At 53.4% G+C, this 23,062-nt stretch overlaps 1 protein-coding gene across 1 annotated transcript; it reads left to right on the top strand.

Moving 5' to 3' along the window:
• The first annotated feature begins 1,946 nt into the window (after positions 1-1,946).
• On the top strand, positions 1,947-12,924 carry Slc5a5 (solute carrier family 5 member 5). Its single transcript, XM_026389880.2, has 15 exons — positions 1,947-2,303; positions 3,097-3,162; positions 3,392-3,443; positions 3,585-3,652; positions 4,769-4,923; positions 5,704-5,844; positions 5,916-6,045; positions 7,074-7,162; positions 7,745-7,857; positions 7,930-8,000; positions 8,344-8,430; positions 8,525-8,718; positions 10,754-10,878; positions 11,459-11,574; positions 12,775-12,924. Exons 1-15 carry the CDS (start codon positions 1,947-1,949, stop codon positions 12,922-12,924), a joined length of 1,914 nt encoding a protein of 637 aa, XP_026245665.2.
• The last annotated feature ends 10,138 nt before the right edge of the window (positions 12,925-23,062 follow it).

Genomic DNA, 23,062 nt, shown 5'->3' with positions numbered 1-23,062 from the left:
AAAAGGTGACCTCGTGGAGACGAGTGTGGGGAGCAGGGCGTGTCCAGTGGCCACAGAAAGGAGAAGAGAGCTCACAACCTCTTCTCCCCAGGGGCTGTGCGGGGTGGGGGTGAGGGACAGAACATGGGACAGGAATAATGAGGGAGAGGGACAGGTTGGAAAGGGGAGGAGTCCTCTTATCCTGGGCAGAGGTTCAGGTCTTCCAGGAACTGGGTTGCACCTCCGGTCACTCCTTTCTTGGTCTGCTGTTTGGGTCCAGGTGGCTGGTGGCTGTGCTTAGCCTTAAAGGGGGTGGGGAGGGGCAGAGAGAGCCTAGTCGTTGACCCCACGGGAGAGTTTTGGACAAAACTCAAACCAGCCACATGTCTCCATGCAGAGTGGCGTTGCACCTGCTCCTTAAGTTAAAGGAGACACAGACAATGTGGAGGCAGGGAGGCCAGGCCTCCCACCGGCTCCAGCCAGCCACCACACTCCTGTGGGCCCAAGAGAAGAGTTGGTGTTTGCAGCAAGTGACCTTCCAGTCCCTAAAGGCAACTGTTATCATCATGACCCACAGATCAGAGGTGTGATCTGCAGCAAAGCCAGAGAGGGACCAGAGATGTCCTGTCCAGCCGTGTGGCCTCCACGGCCAGTGCTTTTTAAGTCAATTAAGAGCAAATGAAGGGCTGGGGTGGCTCAGTGGCCAAGCGTTTGCTAGCTGGTGTGGGGCACGGGGGCCGGATTCTCAGCACCACATTACATAAAGAAATAAAGGTCCATCAACAGCTAATACGAATGTATTTTTTTAAAGAGCAAGCGAAGCTGGAGGGATTATTTAGGGCCTCCTCGGTAGCAGCGGGTCTTCAGGTACTGAGGTCCGCAGCCACAGCAGTCACCCCATGACCTCTCGTCCACTTTCCGCCTGGGCCCGGGATGACTCGCTGCTCGGTTGCTGAAGGAGGCAGTGAGTGGGAGATAATGGACTCCAGGTGACCGGACCAAGCACCCTTCGGCCTGGCAGCATTACCAGGCTCAATTCATTCCTCGGGGGCTATTTTTTCCCGTTTACAGATGGGGAACGGGAGCCCCAGGGAATGCTGCTCTTCCTAGAGAAAGAGCAAAGAATCCCCCAAGGACGCGACTTGAGCCCTGAATGCCTCCCGCCCTCCCGCGTGCCCAGAGGGCAGGGGCTGACGATGTCCTTTCCCAGAGACTCCGGGGAAACAGTAGATCTAGATACTAGTTGGGGCCAGCGGCTGGAGCTCAGCGGTTGTCCCTATGGCGCCCACAAAACCCTGAAGTGAAACCTCCACCCGTGGGACAATGAGCGCGTGGGGACTTTGAGTGCTTGAAGCAGGCTGCGTGGCCGTGGGCAAATGGCAGGCCCCCTCTAGGTCTTTCCTTACTGGTCCACCGCTGGCATGGACAGGCAGGGGTCAGGGAAAAGTTCCAAAGGAAGGGGGGGGAGTGGAGTTTTGGGGAGGACCGCGCGCCCCCGCCCCCAGCAGACACCACGTGGCCTTTCCCAGCTTGTTTGCCCCAGACCCGAAAGGGTGCGGGTCCGGCTGCCTCCAGGTCTGGGGCGGAGCCACTCTGACCCCTGAGCCCAATAAATCCGCAGCCCACAACCTCGAACTGTTTCTTTAAGCCCCACCGCGACCTCCCGCTGTTAGCGGAGCGCAGCGCCCGGGAGGGGGTCCGACTGGCCAGCTGTTCGCACGCAGCTGGGTCGGGCAGCTGGCCCCAGAGTGCGTGCGGGGTGAAGTGGACAGATAGACGGAGGCGCAGAGGGACAAACCGCGAGGACCCGCAGACCCCCGGCCCAGGGAGCCCCTGCCCCTCCTGCTGCTGACACCCCACACGGAGGAGGACAGGCTGGGACTCCCCTGCAGGGCCCCTGCAGCCTCACCGCCCACACCGGTGCAGCCTCCTGGCCGAGGACACCGTGGCCGTCGCACCTGCCCCTCATGGAGGTCACTGAGGCAGCAGCGCGGGCCACGTTCGGAGCCTGGGACTACGGGGTCTTCGCCCTCATGCTGCTCGTGTCCACCGGCATCGGGCTCTGGGTCGGGCTGGCTCGGGGCGGGCAGCGCAGCGCCGAGGACTTCTTCACCGGGGGCCGCAGCCTGACGGCCCTGCCGGTGGGCCTGTCCCTGGCCGCCAGCTTCATGTCGGCCGTGCAGGTGCTGGGCGTGCCCGCCGAGGCCTACCGCTACGGCCTCAAGTTCCTCTGGATGTGCCTGGGCCAGATGCTCAACTCGCTGCTCACCGCGCTGCTCTTCATGCCCGTCTTCTACCGCCTCGGCCTCACCAGCACCTACCAGGTACCCGGAGAGCACCTGCCTGACTGGGAACCCGGGGCCAGGGCTGGAGGCCCCGGGCTGCCAGCTACTGTGCAGCGGGAGGCAGATCCGCTCCTGTCGCTTGGTGGGGCCCCGGGCAGACCTGCAGGAAGATTCTGGGAAGAGCCCCAGGCAGTGGTGCGAGGGGCAGGAAGGAGGAAGCGAAGAGGGTGTCCGGGTTCCTTGGTGCGGGCGCACGAGGGCGGTGCAGCCTCAGCCCGAAGTGTACTCACGTGTGGGCAGGCACACACCTGTCCCCAACATGTCCGCACTTTCATACTTATGCACTCCAGAGGGGACGACCCCCGGCTCTGGGTCCAAAACCCGGCTTAACTCTTGACCTCTACCTTGAGCAAGGGCGCTTCTCTGCTCTGGCTTTCTACCTGTCCCAGGTGAGCCGTTGATATGATTCCCCTCCTCCGCCCCGGGACGGAGAATAAAGCGGTAATCGTGTCTGGTATTCAGTAGCTCCAATGCCATTGGCCACCCGCACTACAGTGTGCTTTGTCGCACTTCGCTGTAAGGACGACCCCAGCGGTCAGACATGAGTGGGAGGACAGGTGTGCAAGTACAGATCGCTCCTCCAGGGCACACGTCCTGTGCAAGGCACCGAGATGGCACGTGTGCGCGGACAGATCTGGGTGTGCGAGGGGCAAAAGTAGGGCCAGCGCAGTTAAAGCCTCCGGAGGGAGGGTCCAAACCGAGAGGCCGGGCAGGGACCCCAGATTCCTCGGGACTGTCCTGGTGACCACAAGCCCTCGGCTCCTTCTTGCAGTACCTGGAGCTGCGATTCAGCCGCGTGGTGCGGCTCTGCGGGACGGTGCAGTACCTGGTGGCTACAGTGAGTGGCCTCCGCCCGCCTTCAACCCAGCGACCCTGTACGCTCCAACCTTAGCGCGCAGCGCGCACAGCCGGTCCCCAGCTCCCGGGACCCTCCCGAATCCAGCGCAGCCCCAGGCCCAGGCCCCGCCCACATAGCGACTTAGCTCCGCCTCGTAGGCCCCTCCCACCCACCCACAGGACCCAGCCCTCACCCCGCCCTGCCTCACCGCCCCGCCTTCTGCCCGCAGGTGCTCTACACCGGCATCGTGATCTACGCACCTGCGCTCATCCTGAACCAAGGTCGCCTGGGAGCTCGGGGGAGGGGGTCCCGGCGGAGAAGGCTGGCCAGGAAGAGGGGGAGGGAGAGGAGGGCCGAAGACTCCGAGGGCCACTTTGCTCCCCGCAGGGACGACTAATTTGGGGGATGTCTAATTTGCACAGTGACCGGGCTGGACATCTGGGCGTCACTCCTGTCCACCGGAATTATCTGCACCTTCTACACGACTGTGGTGAGTGTCCCCGAGGACGCGGGGGAGGGGACGCGGGGGCTTCATGCCCATGGGTCTTCTGTGGGGGAAATTTGGGTCCGCCAAATTTCTGTGACCCCGCTATCTCCCGAGTCAGCCCGGGTCCTAGCTGGGTCTCGGTTTTCTCTTCTTTCTAATGAAAGGTGATCTGAACAGCTCCTTGCTGAGAACGCAGGAATAGGCTAGCTTCAGGCGTGGCTGAATCAGGGCCTCCGACAGGGGCCCTCTCCCACTTCTCTGGGCTCCATCAGGTCCAGGCTCCCACCTCTTCTGGCTTCCTGCCCAGCAGGGTCCTTTCAGCACCCGCCTCTCCAGCCTCTGGCTCACCGTGGTCCCAGGTCCCGACGGAAACAGTCCAGGCAGCTTGAGGGACTGGGACGCTCTGATTGGCTATTCTTGGAGCTGCCCTGCAAGAGGGGAAGGTCTTCTCCAAAGAAAAATCCGGGGACTTCTAAGCCACCAGGTTGGCTGGGTAAAAAGTAACTAATAATGGCTGGGCCAGGTGGAGTCGGCCTGTGATCCCAGCGGCTCTGGAGGCTGAGGCAGGAGGATCGCAAGTTCAAAGCCAGCCTCAGCAACTTAACGAGGCCCTAAGCAATCAGGGAGATCCTGTCTCTAAATAAAATACAAACGAAGGCTGGGGATGTGGCTCAATGGTTGAGTGCCCCTGGGTTCCATCCCCAGTACCAATAATAATAATAATTAGTAATGACAGTAGAGTCATAGGAATAGTCATGCAGTAATCGCTCACTGGGTCCCTGTGAGTTCCTGGTGCTCTTCTGAGTCTTTTTCACTTATTAAGTTATTTAGATCTCACAAACAAAACCATTATTAACCCTACTTACTGTATTTTTTAAAATTTTTTTTTAGTTGTCAGTGGACCTTTGTTTTATTTATTTGCATGCGGTTCTGAGAATTGAACCCAGGGCCTCACACATGCCAGGCAAGCGCTCCTCCACTGAGCCCCAGCCCAGCCCAGCCCTATTAACCCTATTTTATTGATGAGGAAACTACGGCAGAGAGACACGTTGGTCCCCAAGTCAGACGGGTCCAGCCACGATCAGGCGCCCAGCTGACCCCTCTCTGCTCCTCCTGCAGGGCGGCATGAAGGCTGTGATTTGGACGGATGTGTTCCAGGTGGTGGTGATGCTCGCTGGCTTCTGGGCCATCCTGGCCCGTGGCACCGTGCTCATGGGAGGGCCCTGGCGTGTGCTCAGGATCGCTCAGAATCACTCGAGGATCAACCTGTTGGAGTGAGTTAACTGTAAAGCAGGACACCCCCTTTGTGCTGGGGGGACCAGCCAATGCTGCCTGCTCCAGGAAGCCCCTCTGCCCCTTCCCCAGCTCCCCGCAGTCAGAGCCCTGCCCCTGCCGCCCTGCACCCCTCCGGCCCCATCCCTCCTTCTGGCCAGGACTGGCTCTGGGGGGTGGAGAGGCAGGTCTACATCCAGCTCTGTCCCTTGTGCCCAGGCCAGCCTGGACACGGAAGCCTCCTGGATCTCCCAGCTGGACAAAGAGAGAATGATTTGTTTGTTTGTTTGTTTGTTTATTTATTTTGTACTCAGGATGGAACTCAGGGGCGCTTAACCACTGAGCCATGTCCCCGATCCTTTTAGTATTTTATTTAGAGACAAGGTCTCGCTGAGTTACTTAGGGTCCCTCTAAGTTGCTGAGGCTGGCTTTGAACTCACCATCCTCCTGCCTCAGCCTCCGGAGCCTCTGGGATTACAGGCCTGTGCCTCTGCACCCAATGATCTATTTTTCTCTTTTCTTCTTCTTGCTGTGCTGGGGATGGAAGCTAGGGCTTATGCAAGGTGGGCAAGTGCCTTAGCCCACCGAGCTGCATCCCCAGCCCAGACAGAGTGTCTTCTGAATGCTTACGGAGGTGCCTCAGGGAATAGAAGGTGCATTCAATCAGACAAACTGCTCCTCACACTGAGGGCCCAGGACATCCAGGATTGCCATCTGGGGTCCTGGGGAAGGTGAGGTCAATGTGACATGTGCACATGGCTGACCCGCCCTGTCCCTACCAGTTTCGACCCTGATCCTCGAAGCCGCTACACGTTCTGGACGTTCGTGGTGGGTGGCACGCTGGTGTGGCTCTCCATGTACGGCGTGAACCAGGCCCAGGTGCAGCGCTACGTCGCCTGCCGCACGGAGAGGCAGGCCAAGCTGTGAGTGCGGGGGCCGGGGAGGCCTCCGGGCCGCGGCCCCCTTCCCTGGCCTGAGCTAACCCTCTCCCCAGGGCCCTCCTCATCAACCAGCTGGGCCTGGTCCTGATCGTGTCCAGTGCAGCCTTCTGCGGCATCGTCATGTTTGTGTTCTACAGCAGCTGTGACCCCCTCCTCACAGAGCGAATCTCTGCCCCAGATCAAGTGAGTCCCACTGAGCCCGCTGCCCTTGGCAGTCCTGCACCCCACTTCTCAATCTTGGGGGATGGAGCTAGAAGAGCTTTCCTGGCAGAAAGAACAGCCTGTGCAAAGGCCCAGAGGCAGGAAACAGCTCAGAGGAGGATGTAGGATAAGGGGGAGATGAGTCTGGGAGGCAATGAGAAGCCAGGTGAGCAGGGGAGGGGAACATTCATATTGAGATCCCAGAGACCCCCTAGGGGACATCAAGGAGGAGATGGAGCTGGGTATAGTGGCAAACAACTGTAATCCCAGCTACTCAGGAGGCTGAGGCAGGAGGATCACAAGTTTGAGGCCAACCTTGGCAATTTCGTAACCTCTACCCTCAGCAACTTAGCAAGATCCTGTCTCAGAGTAAAAAATAAAAAGGACTAGGGTTGTAGGTCAAAAGCCCCTGGGTTCAATCCCCAAATACAAAAAAAAAAAGAGGAAGATATGGGAATGTGATCCATCATGAAGTGGTGTTGACACTGATGTCCCAAGCACCTGCTGTTCCTCATGCTGTTCCCTTCACAAGCCGTGTCAGCGAGCCGTTAGCGCTTCGGGTGTGGAGAGGGCGAGGCTGCCGCAGCTCTCCTCTACAGAGGAGGAGACTGGGGCCGGAGGGAAGAAAGCGCCTGAGGTTAGCAGGAGGCTGGGCAGCTCTGGGACCAGGTCCCCTTCTTGGGTGGCACCCCCGCTGGAGCTTAAGCCCTGGGGTTCCGAGTTGGCAGAGGTCACCAGGCTACCCCGTCTGCTGTCCTGCCAACAGGGTCAGATCCTAGGTCCCCTAACGGTGCCACTCTGGCCCCTCAGTCCTCGTGAGTAAAATGTTGATGACAGGGGACCCTGTGTCACTGGGCACACGGTGGGGCTCAGGGACAGGTCTCAGATCTCATGCTCACTCTGCGTCCCCTGTGTCCTGGGCAGTGGGGACGTGCAGGGTCAGGACAGAGAGGAGGCTTCCCCTGGGATGCTGCCGTCCTAGAGGGTGACCGCGGCTCCTCCTCCCCCAGTACATGCCCCTGTTCGTGCTGGACATCTTCAAGGACCTGCCGGGCGTCCCCGGGCTCTTCCTGGCCTGTGCCTACAGTGGCACCCTCAGGTGAGCCTCCGTCTAAGTCCCCAAGGGCCTCCTGGCTCCTGATGTCCCCCGGGGCTGGAATATGCTGGAACATCCACCCCTTCACAGTTCCACCCACTGCCCAGATGGCAGCCAGTGTGGGCTTTGGCAGCGGGCACCCCTGAGCACAAGGACCCCAGCTCTTCCTCTGCCTTCCTTCCTTCCCCCTCAAATGAGTGTTTATTGAGCACCTATTATGAGGCAGGTGTTGCTGTCCTGCATCCTGACCAGGCTGACCCCACCCTGCCCTCTGGGGCTCCCCACACTGCCGGTTCTACACATGCCTTCAGTCTCCCTTGTGCCACCAGCCTTTCTGTCTCGTGTGACCTTGGTCACAGTGCCCTTGCTCTCCTGGGAGTATCTCGTGTCTGGGAGCAGGACAGGACTGCAGGGCTCCTCCACTCCCTGGGGACTCTGGTCACCCCCACCTCTGCGTCCTGATGGGCGGGGTCTCGGCAGCCCAGCTGGACTTGGTGGCTGAGTGGCTGGTGCAACAGGTGGACCCCAGAGCAGGGGTGACAAGCCCTACCTGGCCCACCCCTCTCCCATCTTCCCTGCTCCCAGCACGGCGTCCACCAGCATCAATGCCATGGCCGCGGTCACCGTGGAGGACCTCATCAAGCCCCGGAAGCCCAACCTGGCGCCCCGGAAACTCATGCTGATCTCCAAGGGACTCTGTGAGTTGGGGCACCTCGGGCCGGGAGCGGGGCGGTGCCTCCCACTGACCGGCCACCCCGTGTCCCCTGCAGCGCTCATCTACGGCTCGGCCTGTCTCACGGTGGCGGCTCTGTCCTCGCTGCTGGGGGGTGGTGTCCTCCAGGTGAGCTCTGCGCCCCACCCCGTCCCATCTCCCCAAGTCGTGGGGCGTCTTCCCCGCCGAACTGAGGCTCAGAGAGGGTCGCCGACGTCGCGCAGAACTGGATAGGACGCTTCCTGCGGCCAGGGGACAAGGGAGGTGGGGGGCTTTGTCCTGGGGACCGAAAGGACATCCCTGACTTGGAGAAAGACTCTTTGTCACCTTGTCACCGCTCCGAGAAGTGGGAGGAGGGGTTCCCCTTCCTTTGGGAAGCTGGAGCCCCGGGTGGAACCCCTGGGTCCTGGTTTCCCGGTGGGTGACCTGAGGACGGCTCTGCCCTCAGCCCTGCCTCCCCTTACTCCCACAGGGGTCCTTCACGGTCATGGGTGTCATCAGCGGCCCCCTGCTAGGGGCCTTCGTGCTGGGGATGTTCCTGCCTGCCTGCAACACGACGGTGAGTGGGGAGGGTGGGGGGAGTGGGGAGGGCGGAGGAGGGCCTAGGGGCGTGGCCTGGCAGCCCCCTCCCCTGACGCTGGCTCCGCCTCCAGGGCGTCCTCTCCGGGCTAGTCACGGGCTTGGCGCTCTCGCTGTGGGTGGCCATGGGCGCCACCCTCTACCCGCCCAGCGCCCAGATCATGGGAGTCCTGCCATCATCCACTTACGGCTGTGAGACTCTCTCAGCCAACGCCTCTGATCTTCTGGAGCTGACCCTCACCACCAACGCCTCCAGCAGGACCTCCAGGTGAGCAGACTGGTCTGGGAGGTGGCAGACACTTGGCCTGAGCATGGCAGTCAGGGAGGAACCCTGAACCCTGAGGAAGAAGGAGCAAGGCTCCGGAACAGTGCTCCCGGAGGACAGAGGAGCAAGTGCAAAGGTCCTGAGGCTCGTTTCAGCTTGCTGCAGCCCAGGTGCAGAGAGGAGGGAAGGTAGGAGACATGCAGGGAGAGGAGTTCAACTGGATTCTAGTTTTTAAAATTGAGATAGGAGTCACATACCACAGACTGGATTAAAAAGGGGGTCTGGTCGTATATGGATAAAATTTATGCGCCCTAACAAAGAAGATTTTCCTCAACTCAGAGAGAAGCCCTATTCCATGAGCAGTCCCTTTCCATTTTCCTCTCATCCCCAGCCCCCGGCAAACCACGAATCTACTTTCTCTTGCTACGGATTTGCCTCTTGTGGACATTTCATGTAGCTGGAGTCGAAACTGGACAAAGTGACCTTTTTGGCCTCAGCCTAGTTCGAGGCTCAGCCAGGCTGACTCCATTCCTTCCTCTGGCGGAGTAGTTCTGCGGTGGGGGTGGCCGCGCGTTTGGTTAATCTGCTCATCTGCTGATGGACGCGGGTTGTCCACTCCTTGGGATCATGAACCGCTGTAAACATCTGCGCATGAGCGTTGGTGTGAAATGTGTTTTCCTCTCTCTTGGGGTATCCCTGGGAGTGGAAACGCTGGGTCACGGTAATTCTGTTCAATTACACTCCCACCAGCCACAGGCCAGGGGCCCAGCTTTTCCACTTCTTCTCCAATGCTGTTTCTTAAAGAAAAAAAAAAAAATCCCCGATCTCCTAGAGGGTGGAGGGCCTCTTCTTGGGGCTGATTCGCATTTCCCCACAGTGATACTGAGCATCTCTTCGTGTTCTTATTGGCTTTCACATATTTTCTTTGGAGAAATGTCTATTCAAATCCTTTGCCCAGTTTGAAATTGGGTCATTTGTCTTTTTTTTTTTTTATTAATTTTAATTCTATCTATTTGTTGACGGTGCTGGGGAAGGAGCCAGGGCCTGGTGCAGCTGGGCGAGGGCTCTATCAGGGGCCACCACCCCAGCAGTCCTTGGTCTTTCTGTTATTGAGTTTGAATTTACATCATCTATATATGTCTATATATTCTGGGTACTAGGCCCTTATCAGATGTAGGATTCTGCAAATATTTTCTCACCTTCTATAATTTATCTTTTCATTCTCTTGACAGTGTTCTTTTTTTGTTTGTTTGTTTGTTTGGTTGTAGGGCTGGGGTGGTGGCTCCGTGGTGGAGCGCTTGCCTAGCATGTGTGAGACACTGGGTTTGATTCTCAGCACCACATAAAATAAAATGAAATTAAGGTTAAAAGATGCATTTTTTTTAGTTGTAGATGGACTCAATATCTTTGTGTTATTTATTTATTTATTTTTAATGTGGTGCTGAGGATGGAACCCGGTGCCTCACGCATGCAAGGCAAGCGCTCAACCATGGGGCTACAACCCAGTCCCTGACAGTCATCATCATCATCCTCATCGTCATCTTCTTCTTTTTTTTTTGTACCAGGGATTGAACTCAGGGGCCTTCTACCACTGAGCCACATCCTAGCCCTTTTTTAATTTGGTTTTGAGACAGGGTGTCGCTGAGTTGCTTAGGGCCTTGCTAAGTTGCCATCCTCCTGCTTCAGCCTCCTGAGCTGCTGGGATCACTGGGGTGCCACCATGCCCGGTGAACGTTGTTAGTTGTGACGAAGTCCAATTCATCTCCCCCACCCCCTTAGCTTCTGCCTGATTTGTCCCGTCTAGGAGCCCAGTGCCTACACCATCCTCATGGATCTGTGTGGACATTTTCTTCCAAGGGTTTAATTTGGTTTGACTCTGAGGTCAATAGGGAGCCATGGATGGTGACGGGCAGTGAGCGCTGAGGGGTCCTCCAGGCCAGGCTGTGGCTGTGGAGGCGGAGAGCAGCGGGAGGCCAGGGCGGGCTCTGGGAGGGAGGCAGGGGTGCCACGGGAGGCTCCTGCACCTTCCCACCTCCAGCTCCAGAGTGGCCCCGGGCAGGCCGGCCATAGCTGACAGCTTCTACGCCATCTCCTACCTGTACTACGGCGCCCTGGGCACGCTGACCACCGTGCTGGGCGGGGCCCTGGTCAGCTACCTGAGCGGTAAGCAGACTGCCACCTAGGGCCACCTGGGTCATCGGGGTCATCCCTGCCTCAGGGCCCCTTTCAGCAGGGACAGGAAGAAGGGACTCTGCAGGCTTGACACTGGGACCCCTGTGCTGCACCTCGGGGACAGTCCCCACCTCCGAGGCCGGCCCCTCTCCACACAAGTCCCCGCTTGTGGCGAGGGAGGGGGCGCGGGCGCTGTCCCTGGTGCTGAAACGCCTTTTCTCTCCGCGACGCGGTGACTCCGCGCGGATTTCTGACTCCCACGGAGAATAGAAAGAAGCCAAGAGAGGTGAATAGCGACAGAGTGGCAGTCCCACTCCCCGAGTGGCAAACTTCCAGTCCCTAGGCCTCGCTGAGCTCCTCATGCCAGGTGCCATTCGAGACACCTGGATGCTGCCCTGGGCGACACACAGGCTGGCACCACCCCGCCCCGCCCAGCAACTGCACGGACAGGAGAGCTGGGGCTGGGACTGGAGCCACCCCGCGCCGGCCCCAGGCCCTCCCCTGCACCCCCAGGGCCCGTCCCAGCCCCCACTGCCTCCTCACTAATGGCCTCAATTCCCCCTCCCCCCAGGCCCCACCAAGCGCAGCGCCCTGGGCCCTGGGCTGCTCTGGTGGGACCTTGCTCGGCAGACGGCGTCAGTGGCCCCCAAGGAGGAGATCGCTGCCCTGGACGACACATTGGTGAAGGTCAGTCTTGGGCTGGGCTTGCACAGCAAGGGACGGCCCGGTGGTTCTGGGCACTTGGGGAGTGGCATAACTCAGGGCAGGGATGTGGTGAGTCCCCATCTGTCCCCGCCTGTCTTCCCTCCTGTGGACAGGCTCAGGTGGATGCAGGGTCATCCTCAACAGAATGCAGTGTTTCCTGTCACAGGAGCCAGCAGGGCTCAATACTGTTTACTTTTCTCATATCTGTGTGTGTGTGTGTGTGTGTGTGTGTTTTGTACTGGGGATTGAACCCAGGGGCATGTAACCACTGAGCCCATCCACCACATCCCCAGCCACATCCCCAGCCCTTTTTAATATTTTATTTAGAGACAGGGTCTCACTGAGTTGCTTAGGGTCTTGCTAAGTTGCTGAGACTGGCCTCAAACTTGTGATCCTCCTGCCTCAGCCTCCCCAGTCTCTGGGATTACAGGTGTGTGCCGCGGTGCCCAGCTTGTATCTGATTTTTTTTTTTTAATGATGACTTCCTACCTCTGGCAGGGCCAAGAGATTTGCTCTTAGGATATTTATATATAATCTCTTAAGATAAAATGACTTAATTCAAAAATGAGCCAACTCAGAGAAAAATCTTACATAAGATACACCATGGGGGTAGATGGCTGTTGGCCAGCGCCATGTGATTGCTGTGGGAGCAGATGAGATCTACAAAAAGAAACAAGTTGGATCCCAGCAGGCAGTGGGGGCTAAGATAACAAAGCGGGGTGCTGTGATGGGGCGCATCTGCAGCCAGAAAAGTCAGCTCGGTGTTTTGGAAGAGGTAGGTCCGGCAGCCCATGAGGAGGAGCCAGCCCTAGGGAAGGACAAGGGAGGTCACAGCGGGTGCACCAGCCCCCGCAGGGACAGGCCTGCTGGGGAGGGAACGGTTTGGCCCGAGTGTTTTAAAGTTCCCTCCAGCTGCTGTGGGAAAATATTTTTTTCTCAAAGGGAAATAGAAAGGCAGAGGTGGGAGGGAGCTACGGTGTCTGAGCGAGTATCTGTGGCCTGAACTGTAGGTGGCCTAGGCACAGATAAGAGAGGTTCTGCAGACAGAGGGGACAGGCCTAGACCATGTACTGGACAAGGAGATACTGTGCGACCCTGCACAGGGCTGGTCCTCCAGGGTCATCAGGATCCCCACCTGGGGACAGGACCTCTGATGGGGTCTTTCTTCTCCCCTACCCTCAGGGTCCTGAAGAAATCCTTCCTGGAACCAAAAAGCCCCCCGGATCCCTGCCCAATGACGAGGACCATCCGCTCTTCCTGGGGCAGGAGGTGGAAGGGACCCCTGGCCCTGGACATGTTGGTGGCCACGACCATGGAGAGACGAAACTCTGAAGGCAGGGCCGGCCTGGCCCAACCACCTGGGGTGCAATCTCAGGATGGACCAATCCCAGGCCACCAGCCAACAGGCCGGGCCTCTGACTGGCTGGAGGGCTTGAGATGCAAATAAGCCTGGGGCTGTGAGGTCCAAGGCCCCGCCTCCAGGAGGTCGGCCCCGCCTCCAGGAGGTCGGCCCCGCCTCCAGGAGGTCGGCCCCGCCTCCAGGAGGTCGGCCCCGCCTCCAGGAGGTCGGCCCCGCCTCCAGGAGGTCGGCCCCGCCTCCAGGAGGTCGGCCCCGCCTCCAGGAGGTCGGCCCCGCCTCCAGGAGGTCGGCCCCGCCTCCAGGAGGTCGGCCCCGCCTCCAGGAGGTCGTTTCCGGCTTCGGCTCTAGTCCTAGAGGCTGCCCTCCCTCCCGCTCCTGCCCCTCAAAATGAGACCGGAGTTTTCTGAATCCACAAAGAGAAAGCTGTTGGTGGCCTTCTGGACAGCATGGAAAACCCGCAGACCCACACCAGGGCCTGAGAAAGACCCCACCTTCCCCTGGAATGTGTCCAACCTTGGCGAGGATCTTGGAGGAATTCAGGCCTGACCTGTGCTCCATTAACCAGGCAGGGACAGGAGGCCCAGGGAGGAGTAGCCCCTGACCAAAGTCACACAGAAAAGCAGGTGCTCACCCCGAGCTGGAGACCGGCTCTTCCTCCTCCTGTCTCTCTGCATTTTCCCTCCTAGGGTGGGCAGGAGAGTCAAACATCACCTGGCCTCCAACCTTTGCCCCAACACCTAGCCTTTGCCCATATATGGCTCCCTTGACCCCCAGGGGAATGTTTACTACTCACTGGACAGTGGAGACCCCCGACAGGTTTTGGTAGCATCCCTCCCAATTCATTTAGAACCTCAGAAAGTGAGCTTCCTTGGAAACAGGGTCTTTGTGGGTATAATTAGCTAATTTGAGGTGAGCAGGTGAACAGTCCATAGCAATAGGGTGAACTCTGAATCCAGGGCCTAGAGCCCTTAGAAGAAATGGAGAAGAGACCCAGAAGGCCACAGAAAGACAGATGGAGATTAATGTGATGCTTCCACAGCTGAGGAACCTCCCAAGGCTCTCCCGCAGCCAGCAGAAGCCGGGAGAGAGGCCTGATACAGATTCTTTCTTACAGCCTTTTGGGGGTGTGTGGCCTGATAGAATCTTGATTTTAGACTTGTAGCCTCCAGACTAGTCAAGAATATATTTCTGCTTTTTTCTTCTACCTGGTCTATGATAATTTGTTACAGCAGCTACAGGAAGCTCATACACTCCACCTGATCTAGCTATGCAAGCCGTGTTGATGGGATACCTTTAGATTTGAACTTAGAACTGACCATCACAACTTTAAAATCAATGACTGGATAATTGGGGAACTAGACCTTCCACCTGTTTCCTCACTTAGAACAGTCTGGGACAGGAAGAGGCATGAAGGACAGGGATGGGCTGAGGTTCCCCTGAGGGCAGAACAAGATGATCTAGCAGCTGTTTCAATATTTCTCCACATTGTTCTGTGTATCAATATTTCATCCTTTTTTATTGCTGAGTAGTATTCCATTGTGCGGATGGACCCACAGTGTGTCATTCATTTTTCACTGAATGGGCATCTGAATTGTTTCCAGCTTTTGGCTATTGCAAATAAAACTGCTATGAACATTCACGTACAAGTCTTGTGTGGACATAATACCTAGGCCTCTGTATCTGTGGATTCAACCAACCACAGGTCAAAAATATTTTTTTAATTGCATCCTTACTAAATGTGCATGAACTTTTTTTCTTGTTATGATTGTCTAAATAATACAGCCTACTGTTTATATGTACGTGTACGTACAAGTAGATACACAGCACTTACATTGCATTAGTTATTGCAGGTGTTATGGTGAGATTGCAATAAATCACTGAGTTGATCTTAAATCAGGAGACAGAAACTTTATTCACCAGCCAGCGGTTCAGATCTACCAGCCAGCGGGCCAAGGGGCAGGCTGCCAGTCTACACCCTTCAACCCCAAGGGGTAGAGTGAATATTTATAGTTTAAAAACACATTAATCATAAGTGGCTGTTGCTATGATTCAAAACCATAAACAAACATCAGGAGATATAAAATCATGAGCAGAAGGGAAAGTGGGTTAAAAATGATCCGGGTTGAATACAAGTTAAAGAATGGTTACTAATGTCTACACAATCAATCTCTGACAGCATACATTGTCCAAGAAAAATGGGAACCAAAGAGAGAACAATTTTACATTGTATAAGAATTGCCATTTTGTGTTGCCAAACACGCTGTTATTCTATGCTAAGCAACTGTTGATGGGCTCGGAGACGGGGCTTTCCCATGAGTCTCAGGGTAAGGTGGCGTCGGTTTGGTCATTGCCTACATAGCCTGGCCCAAACACAAGAAATGTGAAAATCTATGGCAGTAGGCATGGAAGTTCTGTGCAAATACATCCTTTCACAAAAGGGACCTGAACACTGCAGATTTTCATTTTTTAAAAAATATTTTCTTAGTTGTCAATGGACTTTATTTATATGTGGTGCTGAGAATTGAACCCAGTGCCTCACACATGCTAAGCAAGTGCTCTACCACTGAACCACAAACCCAACCCTTTCTTTATATTTTATTTAGAGACAGGGTCTCACTGAGTTGCTTAGGGCCTCACTTTTGCTGAGGCCGGCCTTGAACTCAAGATCCTCCTGCCTCAGCCTCTCAAGCTGCTGGGATTATAGGCAGGAGCCACTCCACCTAACTCCTAGCCCTTCTTATGTTTTATTTTGAGATAGGGTAGGGCTAAATTGCCTGGGCAGGCCTTGAATTTGTGAACCTCCTACCTTAGCCTTCCCAGTAGCTAAAATTATAGGTATGCACTACTACACTTGGCTCTGGCTTTTATGGATGACTTAAGAATTTTTATAATATATATTCTAGGCACTGGAGGTGCAGTTCTGTGGTAGAGTGTTTGCTTAGCATGTGTGAGGCCCTGGGTTCAATTCCCAGCATTGAAAAAATAAATGTATGTATATATATATACATTTATTAATATATTTATTATTGTTTTCTCTTTGGTCCTGGTTTTTCTTGGACAATGTACCCTCTCAGAGTTTGATTGTCTAGATGTTAGTAACCATTATTTAATAATATGTATATTATTAATATATATATTTATGCATACACATATTTGCAGATAATCTGTCATTCTGTGTCTTTTAACTTTCTTGGTTGTTTCTTTTTTTTTTTTTTTTAAAGAGAGAGTGAGAGAGGAGGGAGGGAGGGAGAGAGAGAGAGAGAGAGAGAGAGAGAATTTTTAATATTTATTTTTTAGTTCTCGGCGGACACAACATCTTTGTTGGTATGTGGTGCTGAGGATCGAACCCGGGTCGCACGCATGCAAGGTGAGCGCGCTACCGCTTGAGCCACATCCCCAGCCCTCTTGGTTGTTTCTTTAACTTTTATAAAGTCCAATCTATCTGTTGTTCTCTTTCATTGTCTGTGTTTTGGGTTTTGTCTAAGAAATCATTATCAAATCCAAGGTCATTAAGTTTCTCCTAAGAATTCTATAGTCTTGGCTCTTATGTTAGGTCTTTGATTCATTTGGAGGTTTATATATATATATATATATATATATATATATATATATATATATACGCCTCCTGATCCATGAACATGGTATGTCTTTCCATTTATCTATGTCTTTAATTTCTTTCAGCAATGTATTGTAGTTTTCTCTTTCTTGGCTAAGTTCATTCCTAAGTATTTTGTTCTTTTTGAGGATACTGTAAATAGAATTGTTTCTTAATTTCCTTTTCAGATTATTCATTATTAGTGTATAGAAACACAATATCTGTTGATTTTGTACCCAACAAATTTGTTTATTCTAGCAGTTTCTTTCTCTTTTTTTGGTAGAATCTTTTTTTTTGTTTTTAAACAACATTTATTTTTTAGTTGTAGTTGGCTAAGGCTCACTCAGTTCAGGTCAAATGTCACACAATGTCTTTATTTATTTATTTTTATGTGATGCTGAAGATCGAACCCAGGGCCCCTCACGAGCTAGACATGTGCTCTACCACTGAGCCACAACCTCAGCCCCTTGGTAGAATCTTAAGGAAAACATGTCACCAAGGCTCAGGATGTGGCTCAGTGGTAGAACACTTGCCTAGAATGTATGAGTCCCTAGGTTTCACTCCCATTACTTACAAAAGACTCGTGTTTCCTGAAAACAAATAATTTTATTTCTTTATTTCCAATTTAGATGCCTTTTATTTCTTTTTCATGATAATTCCTTTGGCTAGATTTTTTTTTCACCAGTGTTTGAACTCAGAAGCTCTTAATCACTAAGCTTTCTATTTTGAGACAGGGTCTCACTAAGTTGATTAGGGCCTCACTAACTTGCTGTGGCTGGCTTTGAACTTGCAATTGTCCTGACTCAGCTGAGATTACAGGTGTGAGCCACTGCACTTGGCTCGGTAGTTTATTTCTATTTCCAGTTTGGTGAGTGTTTTTTTAATCGGGAATTCGTGCTGAGTTTTGTCTAATGTTTTCCTCTACATCAGTTGAGATGGTCATGTGTCCCCATTCTTTCTGTTAATCTGTACACTTCTTTGACAGAGTGTCATAGGTTGAGTCATTCTTGCATTCCAACAATAACTGCTACTTGGTCACATTGTACAATCCTCATTTGTTTTGTTTTTGCAGTGCCTGGAATGGAACCCAGGGCCTTGATTGTGCTAGGTAAGCACCTCACCACTAAGCCACATCCGCAGCCCTGTATGAAGTTTCCGATGTGCTGCTGAATTTGATTTGCTAGCATTTTGTTGAGGTTTTTGCAACAATATTCATAGAGCAAGTTGGTCTATCACTTTGGTTTTTATTGTTACTATTGTTGCTTTATAATGCACTTCTCAGCTTAAGCAGAGCATGCAAAGTTTTTGTTTGTTTGTTTTTTAAGGTGAATGCTTTTTTGTGTTTAATCTAAAAAATCCTGTGTGTGTGTGTGTGTGTGTGTGTGTGTGTGTGTGTGTGTCCTGGGGATGGAATCCCAGATCTTGAGCCTGCTAGGCAAATTTTCTACCACTGACTACATCCAACATCCAATCTAAGAAATCTTTCCCTAATCCAACATCAGTAACACATTCCTCTGCATTTTCTTCTAGAAGCTGTTATGTTAAGAGTTAAACTTTTTGTATGGTGTGCGGTAGGGAACCAATGGATATCCAGTTGATTTAGTCCATTTGTTGAAAAGAATTTTCTTTCCAATCCCAATTGAATTACCTTGGCACCTGTGTCAAAATTCAAGTGGTAAGAATATGTGTGGAGCCGGGCGCAGGGGCGCACACCTATAATCCCAGCAGCTTGGGAGGCTGAGGCAGGAGGATGGCAAGTTCAAAGCCAGCCTCAGCAACAGTGAGGTGCTTAGCAACTCAGTAGGATCCTGTCTCTAAATCAAATACAAAGTAGGGCTGGGGATGTGGCTCAGTGGTTGAATGCCCCTGAGTTCAATCCCCAGTATTTAAAAACACACACACACACACACACACACACACACACACACACAAAACGTGTGGAGTTATTTCTGGATTCCCTATGTTGGTGCACGGGTGTATTTCTCCATGCCAGAGTTTCTGATCCTCAGCACTATTAACATTTCAGCCATATTACTTTTTGTGACCCTTTGTTTATCATGACCAAACTTGTCTCCAAACTTGTCCCTTGAGTGAAGAATTGTCCCTGGATGATGGTGTTGGAGATCCAGCCCAAGACCTTTGTGGAGAGCTCTCTGTGAACTGTGCATGAACCAAACTGGCATTGAAGCCATTGAGTAGGAAAATCTGGTATCTGGGAACTCCCCGCGCCACCCCTGCTGGGGAGAGACCCACATCTGTGAAGTCCTATCCAGCTCTGCCAGGTTCCTCACAGCACGGGAGATGGTGACCCAGGGAAGCCGCAGAGACACAGAGCCTCTCACAGATGGGCGTGGCTTGCTGAGATGCCAGTCAACCTGTTTGCTACAAGTCCCCTGCCACACAGAGGAGCCTTATCCCTGCCCTTGATGTGCCTCCTGTAAATAAGGAACCAGACCATTTGCTAGTTTTGTTCGGCTCCAGCGCCTACCCAGGCTGGAGAACCTCCTGGGCGCTCTGCTTTTAAAACCTCTTTTCCGACTCTGCCCCTTATTTCTCACTATTTCAGGCTTTCATCTTCCCAGGTGGCCTTTCCCCTCCTGAGCTGGAGTGGCGCTGGCCGGGCCACCGCAGACCTGGCGCACGAGGCCCGCGCTCCACCCCTGCGCTGCGCCCCGGGACCAGCTCTAGAGCAGCCGGCTCCAGCCTCAGCAGAGATCGGGGACTGAGTCTCCAACCCGGGCTGGAGGAAGGGCCCGTGCACGTGGTGAGTACACGGGGGTTCGGAGACGCGAAGCACTGGGGGTAAAACAAAACGACTCCTCAGATGTGCAGCACGAAAGCCTAGAAGACTTGGTGTTTTCAGGACATAGAAGACCAGGCAGGTGACTTAGAAAGACCAGGTGGGACTTGGGCATGTGTCTCAGTGGTGCAGTGATTGCCTCGCCTGTGTGAGGCTCGTCCCCAGAGCTGCAAACCAAAACCTAGCCAACAAAGGTCAGGGTGAGATTGCCCAGGTGACAGGCAGTGGGTGCCATTCACCAAGTTACCCAGTGACTTTATTTATTATCAGGTCCCTCTTAATTTGGGGGGATACTGAGGATTGAACTCGGGAGCATTCAACCACTGAGCCACATCCCCAGCCCTATTTTGTATTTTATTTAGAGATGGGGTCTCACTGATGTCCTTAGTGCCTCGCTGTTGCTGAGGTTGGCTTTGAACTCGAGATCCTCCTGCCTCAGCCTCCCGAGCTGCTGGGACTACAGCTGCACACCACTATGCCCAGCCATTCTGTGGGTTTTGACAAATGCATGATGACATGCATTCACCATCATAGTATCAGACAGAATAGTGACAACTCCTCTATTGGTCTTGCTTTGTTTACTTATTCTTTTTTTTTCTACTGATGATCCTATCTGTCATAATTCTTGTCTTATTGCATTGGCCAATGCCTCTACATCAGCAGTAAGTATTAGCCATGACTGTGGGCATCCCTGCCTCATCCTGGACTATGTCATCTCTCCCATTTTACCATCCAACAGGATGCAGGTGGTTCTTTCTAATCACTATCTTTGATCAGATTAATTTCCTCCTTGTCCCATTTAGTATGAACTGTTTACAAAAACGGAAGTGATTGCTGAGTGTTATCTGATATTTTTCCTGCACGGTGAGATGATCTTATGGTATTTTCCTCCTTTCATCTTTTCATTGAATGAAAGGCTTCCTGAGGCTGAATCTTCCTTCCTTCTTGGAGTAAAATCCTGCCTGCTCCTCGTGTCTTTTAAAGCACAGCTGAATTCAATTTGCTAATGTTTTCTTTTAGCATTTTTGCATGCTCGGCCTCCTGACCTATTCATAGCATCCCCGTACCCTGCAGCAGAGCCCATTCCCACAGGGGTTCTGGAATCTCTGCACAAACTCAACCTGGTGACTTCAATCCAGCAGTCCCCTGGCGCCTAGCTCCCTGCCTAGAAGTGCTCTTCCCATGCCTACCTCGAAGCCCACCCAGGCACCTTGGACAGCGCCCTCGACTCCTCCTCCTCCTCCTCCTCCTCCTCCTCCTCCTCCTCCTCCTCCTCTTCCTCCTCCTCCTCCTCCTTCTCCTCTTCCTCCTCCTTCTCCTCTTCCTCCTCCTCCTCCTCTTCCTCCTCCTCCTCCTCCTCCTCCTCCTCCTCCTCCTCCTCCTCCTCCTCCTCCTCCCCTCCTCCAGGCTCCATCTCCATTCTGTTGACTGTTCTAAATGGCCAGGAAGTAGGTCCCTGCCCCGTCCCAGGCCTGCTTCATTCACCCCTGCTGATCTTGACATCCACACTGGGGCCAAGAGGGAGGCCCTAAATCCCTGTTCATTCCAGTGCAGCAGGAGACTTGTCAAGCAGCCAGGCTGAACAGAATGCAAGATCAGGCAGGAAGTAGGTAAATTGTCTCCTGTGGGTTGCCCTGCCTCCTCCTCCACCCATGGCTGGGTCAGCTTCAGGTTCAGCTGGCTCCAGGTTCGCCTGAGGCATGAAGTGCAAGGTGGAAGGATCTTCCCGGCATCCTGTCCTCCCCAGATTCAGGTCCCAGACTGGGGATGGAACTGGGATCCTCCCCAAATGGGTACTTCTCAAGAGTTAGATCACATCCCATCACCTCCCTGCCAGTGTGGAATCCCAATAAAATTGCTGTGTGGCTGCAGCCTGTTCCTGCCCCTCTCTTGGTTTTCCACATTGCTTGCTCCAAGTCCTAGCCTGCCCATGAGTTATTCAATGAGCAAATCAAATCTACATTTGCCTTAGCCACACAAAGCTCAAATTTTTATATTTCATATTTCATTAAAAATCATCCAGGGTGTGAGGTGTAGCTCAATGATAGAGCACTTGCCTAGCAAGCACCAGCCCCGGGTTCCATTGCCAGTCCTGCCCAAAGAAGGAAAAGTGAAATGTGCAGCAATGATTCCTGTCACTACTTAAACATCAAATCTTATTTATCTTTAATTTGGCTTTTATTTATTTATTTTTTTAATATTGGGGATTGAACCCAGGAATGCATAACCACTGAGCCACACCCCCAGACCTTTTTTTTTTTTCTATTTTATTTAGAGACAGGTTCTCACTGAGATGTTTAGGGCCTTGCTAAGTCGCTGAGGGTGTCTTTGAACTTGCGATCCTCCTGCCTCAGCCTCCTGAGCCCCTGGGGTTACAGGCCTGCACCAGCTGTTCAGACTCTGGGTTGACCTGGGCTTGCAGTGGGTCACCAGGGACCCCCTGGGTTCCCTTTGTCACAGATTAAGCCTTGACAAGTCTGTAGGCGTTTCCCTTTCCCCGTTGTACTCTTTGGCTCCAAGGTGCTCGGCAAGTTCCTTTGGCCACCGAAGCCAGGCACTTTTGTCCTTTCCCGTAAACTCCTCTGGGAAGAGGACGTTCAGGTCTAACGAGCTCTGACTGTCCTCCTTACCCTCCGGAGATTCCTGTAGCCCACAGAGCAGAGCAATGTCCCCCATCTTAGGTTTTCTCATGGGTCATCACATTTGGAAGTTGATACTGGCAGGAAAGGTCAGCGATGCCTGTAAGTCTGAATTCTCCCAGGTCTCTGGCACCGGGCAAAGCAGAGGCCTAGCAGGTGCCAGTGGAGCCAGCATCGGGATTGGGCAGATCATGTGGTGAGAGTCCACGGGCTGGATCCTCAGAAGCTCCTGGGAGGGCCACTGTGGCGAGCCTTATGGGGAGACATCCCCAAACCAAAGGGACAGCTCCTCGGGGCCGACAACCACAGGCCCTGTTGTCTTTTGCTTGGTTCCTGTGTTCGTGAGGAGGTTGGAAGGAGCTTCATCCTCAAAAGCTGTGCCAGGTTCACCAGCAGCCTGCATACCCGGATAAGTCTGCCCCCTGACCAACTTCTGCATCCATCCTGGCCCGATCGTCAACAGGGCAATAAGCTGGCCTCCAGAGGAAGCATGAACTATAGGACCACACCTGAAGAGAGCTCAGAACAGCAGCCTCCCTTGGCCTCTGCCAGGCCTCTGTCTCCCCAAGGCTTGCGTTAAATGTAATTGTGGAGCTCCATAGGGCTTGCAGGGGGCCAATTTTGGATATGGGACCTAAGGAAAACGTGTTGCTTTTAGGGGCTGGGGTTGTGGCTCATGGTAGAGTGCTTACCTCACATGTGTGAAGCACTGGGTTCAATTCTCAGCACCACAAATAGATAAATGAATAAAATAAAGATCCATCAACACTAAAAAATATTTTTTAAAAAAGTGTTGCTTTTAGGGGCCAGGATTGTGGCTCAGCAGTAGAGCGCTCACCTAGCACGGGCGGGACCCAGGTTCGATCCTCAGCACCACATAAAAATAAAGGCATTGTGTTGTGTCCATCTACACCTAAAAAAATAGATATTATAAAAAAATGTTGCTTTTAAATCCAAGGTGCTTGTGAGACCTAAATGGCTGGTTTATTTCCTTCTTGCAATCTAGTGGTCTCGTATATACAAGTCTCCTTTACCTTGTGAATCTTTACCTAAGGATTCTCTCATTCTTTCAATAT

The sequence above is a fragment of the Urocitellus parryii genome, chromosome 3 (assembly GCF_045843805.1).
Source record: "Urocitellus parryii isolate mUroPar1 chromosome 3, mUroPar1.hap1, whole genome shotgun sequence".
In the NCBI taxonomy this organism is placed as follows: Eukaryota; Metazoa; Chordata; class Mammalia; order Rodentia; family Sciuridae; genus Urocitellus; species Urocitellus parryii.
Note: the sequence above shows the minus strand (reverse complement) of the source record. Positions and strands in the feature narration are given on the sequence as shown.

What these genes read in the sequence shown, in the direction of transcription:
- Slc5a5 (XM_026389880.2), top strand. Translation starts at nt 1,947, where the DNA reads ATGGAGGTCACTGAGGCAGCAGCGCGGGCCACGTTCGGAGCCTGGGAC. An exon ending in GCCTCACCAGCACCTACCAG is followed by an intron (nt 2,304 to 3,096) that starts GTACCCGGAGAG and finishes TCCTTCTTGCAG; the next exon opens with TACCTGGAGCTGCGATTCAG. An exon ending in CCTGGTCAGCTACCTGAGCG is followed by an intron (nt 10,879 to 11,458) that starts GTAAGCAGACTG and finishes CCCTCCCCCCAG; the next exon opens with GCCCCACCAAGCGCAGCGCC.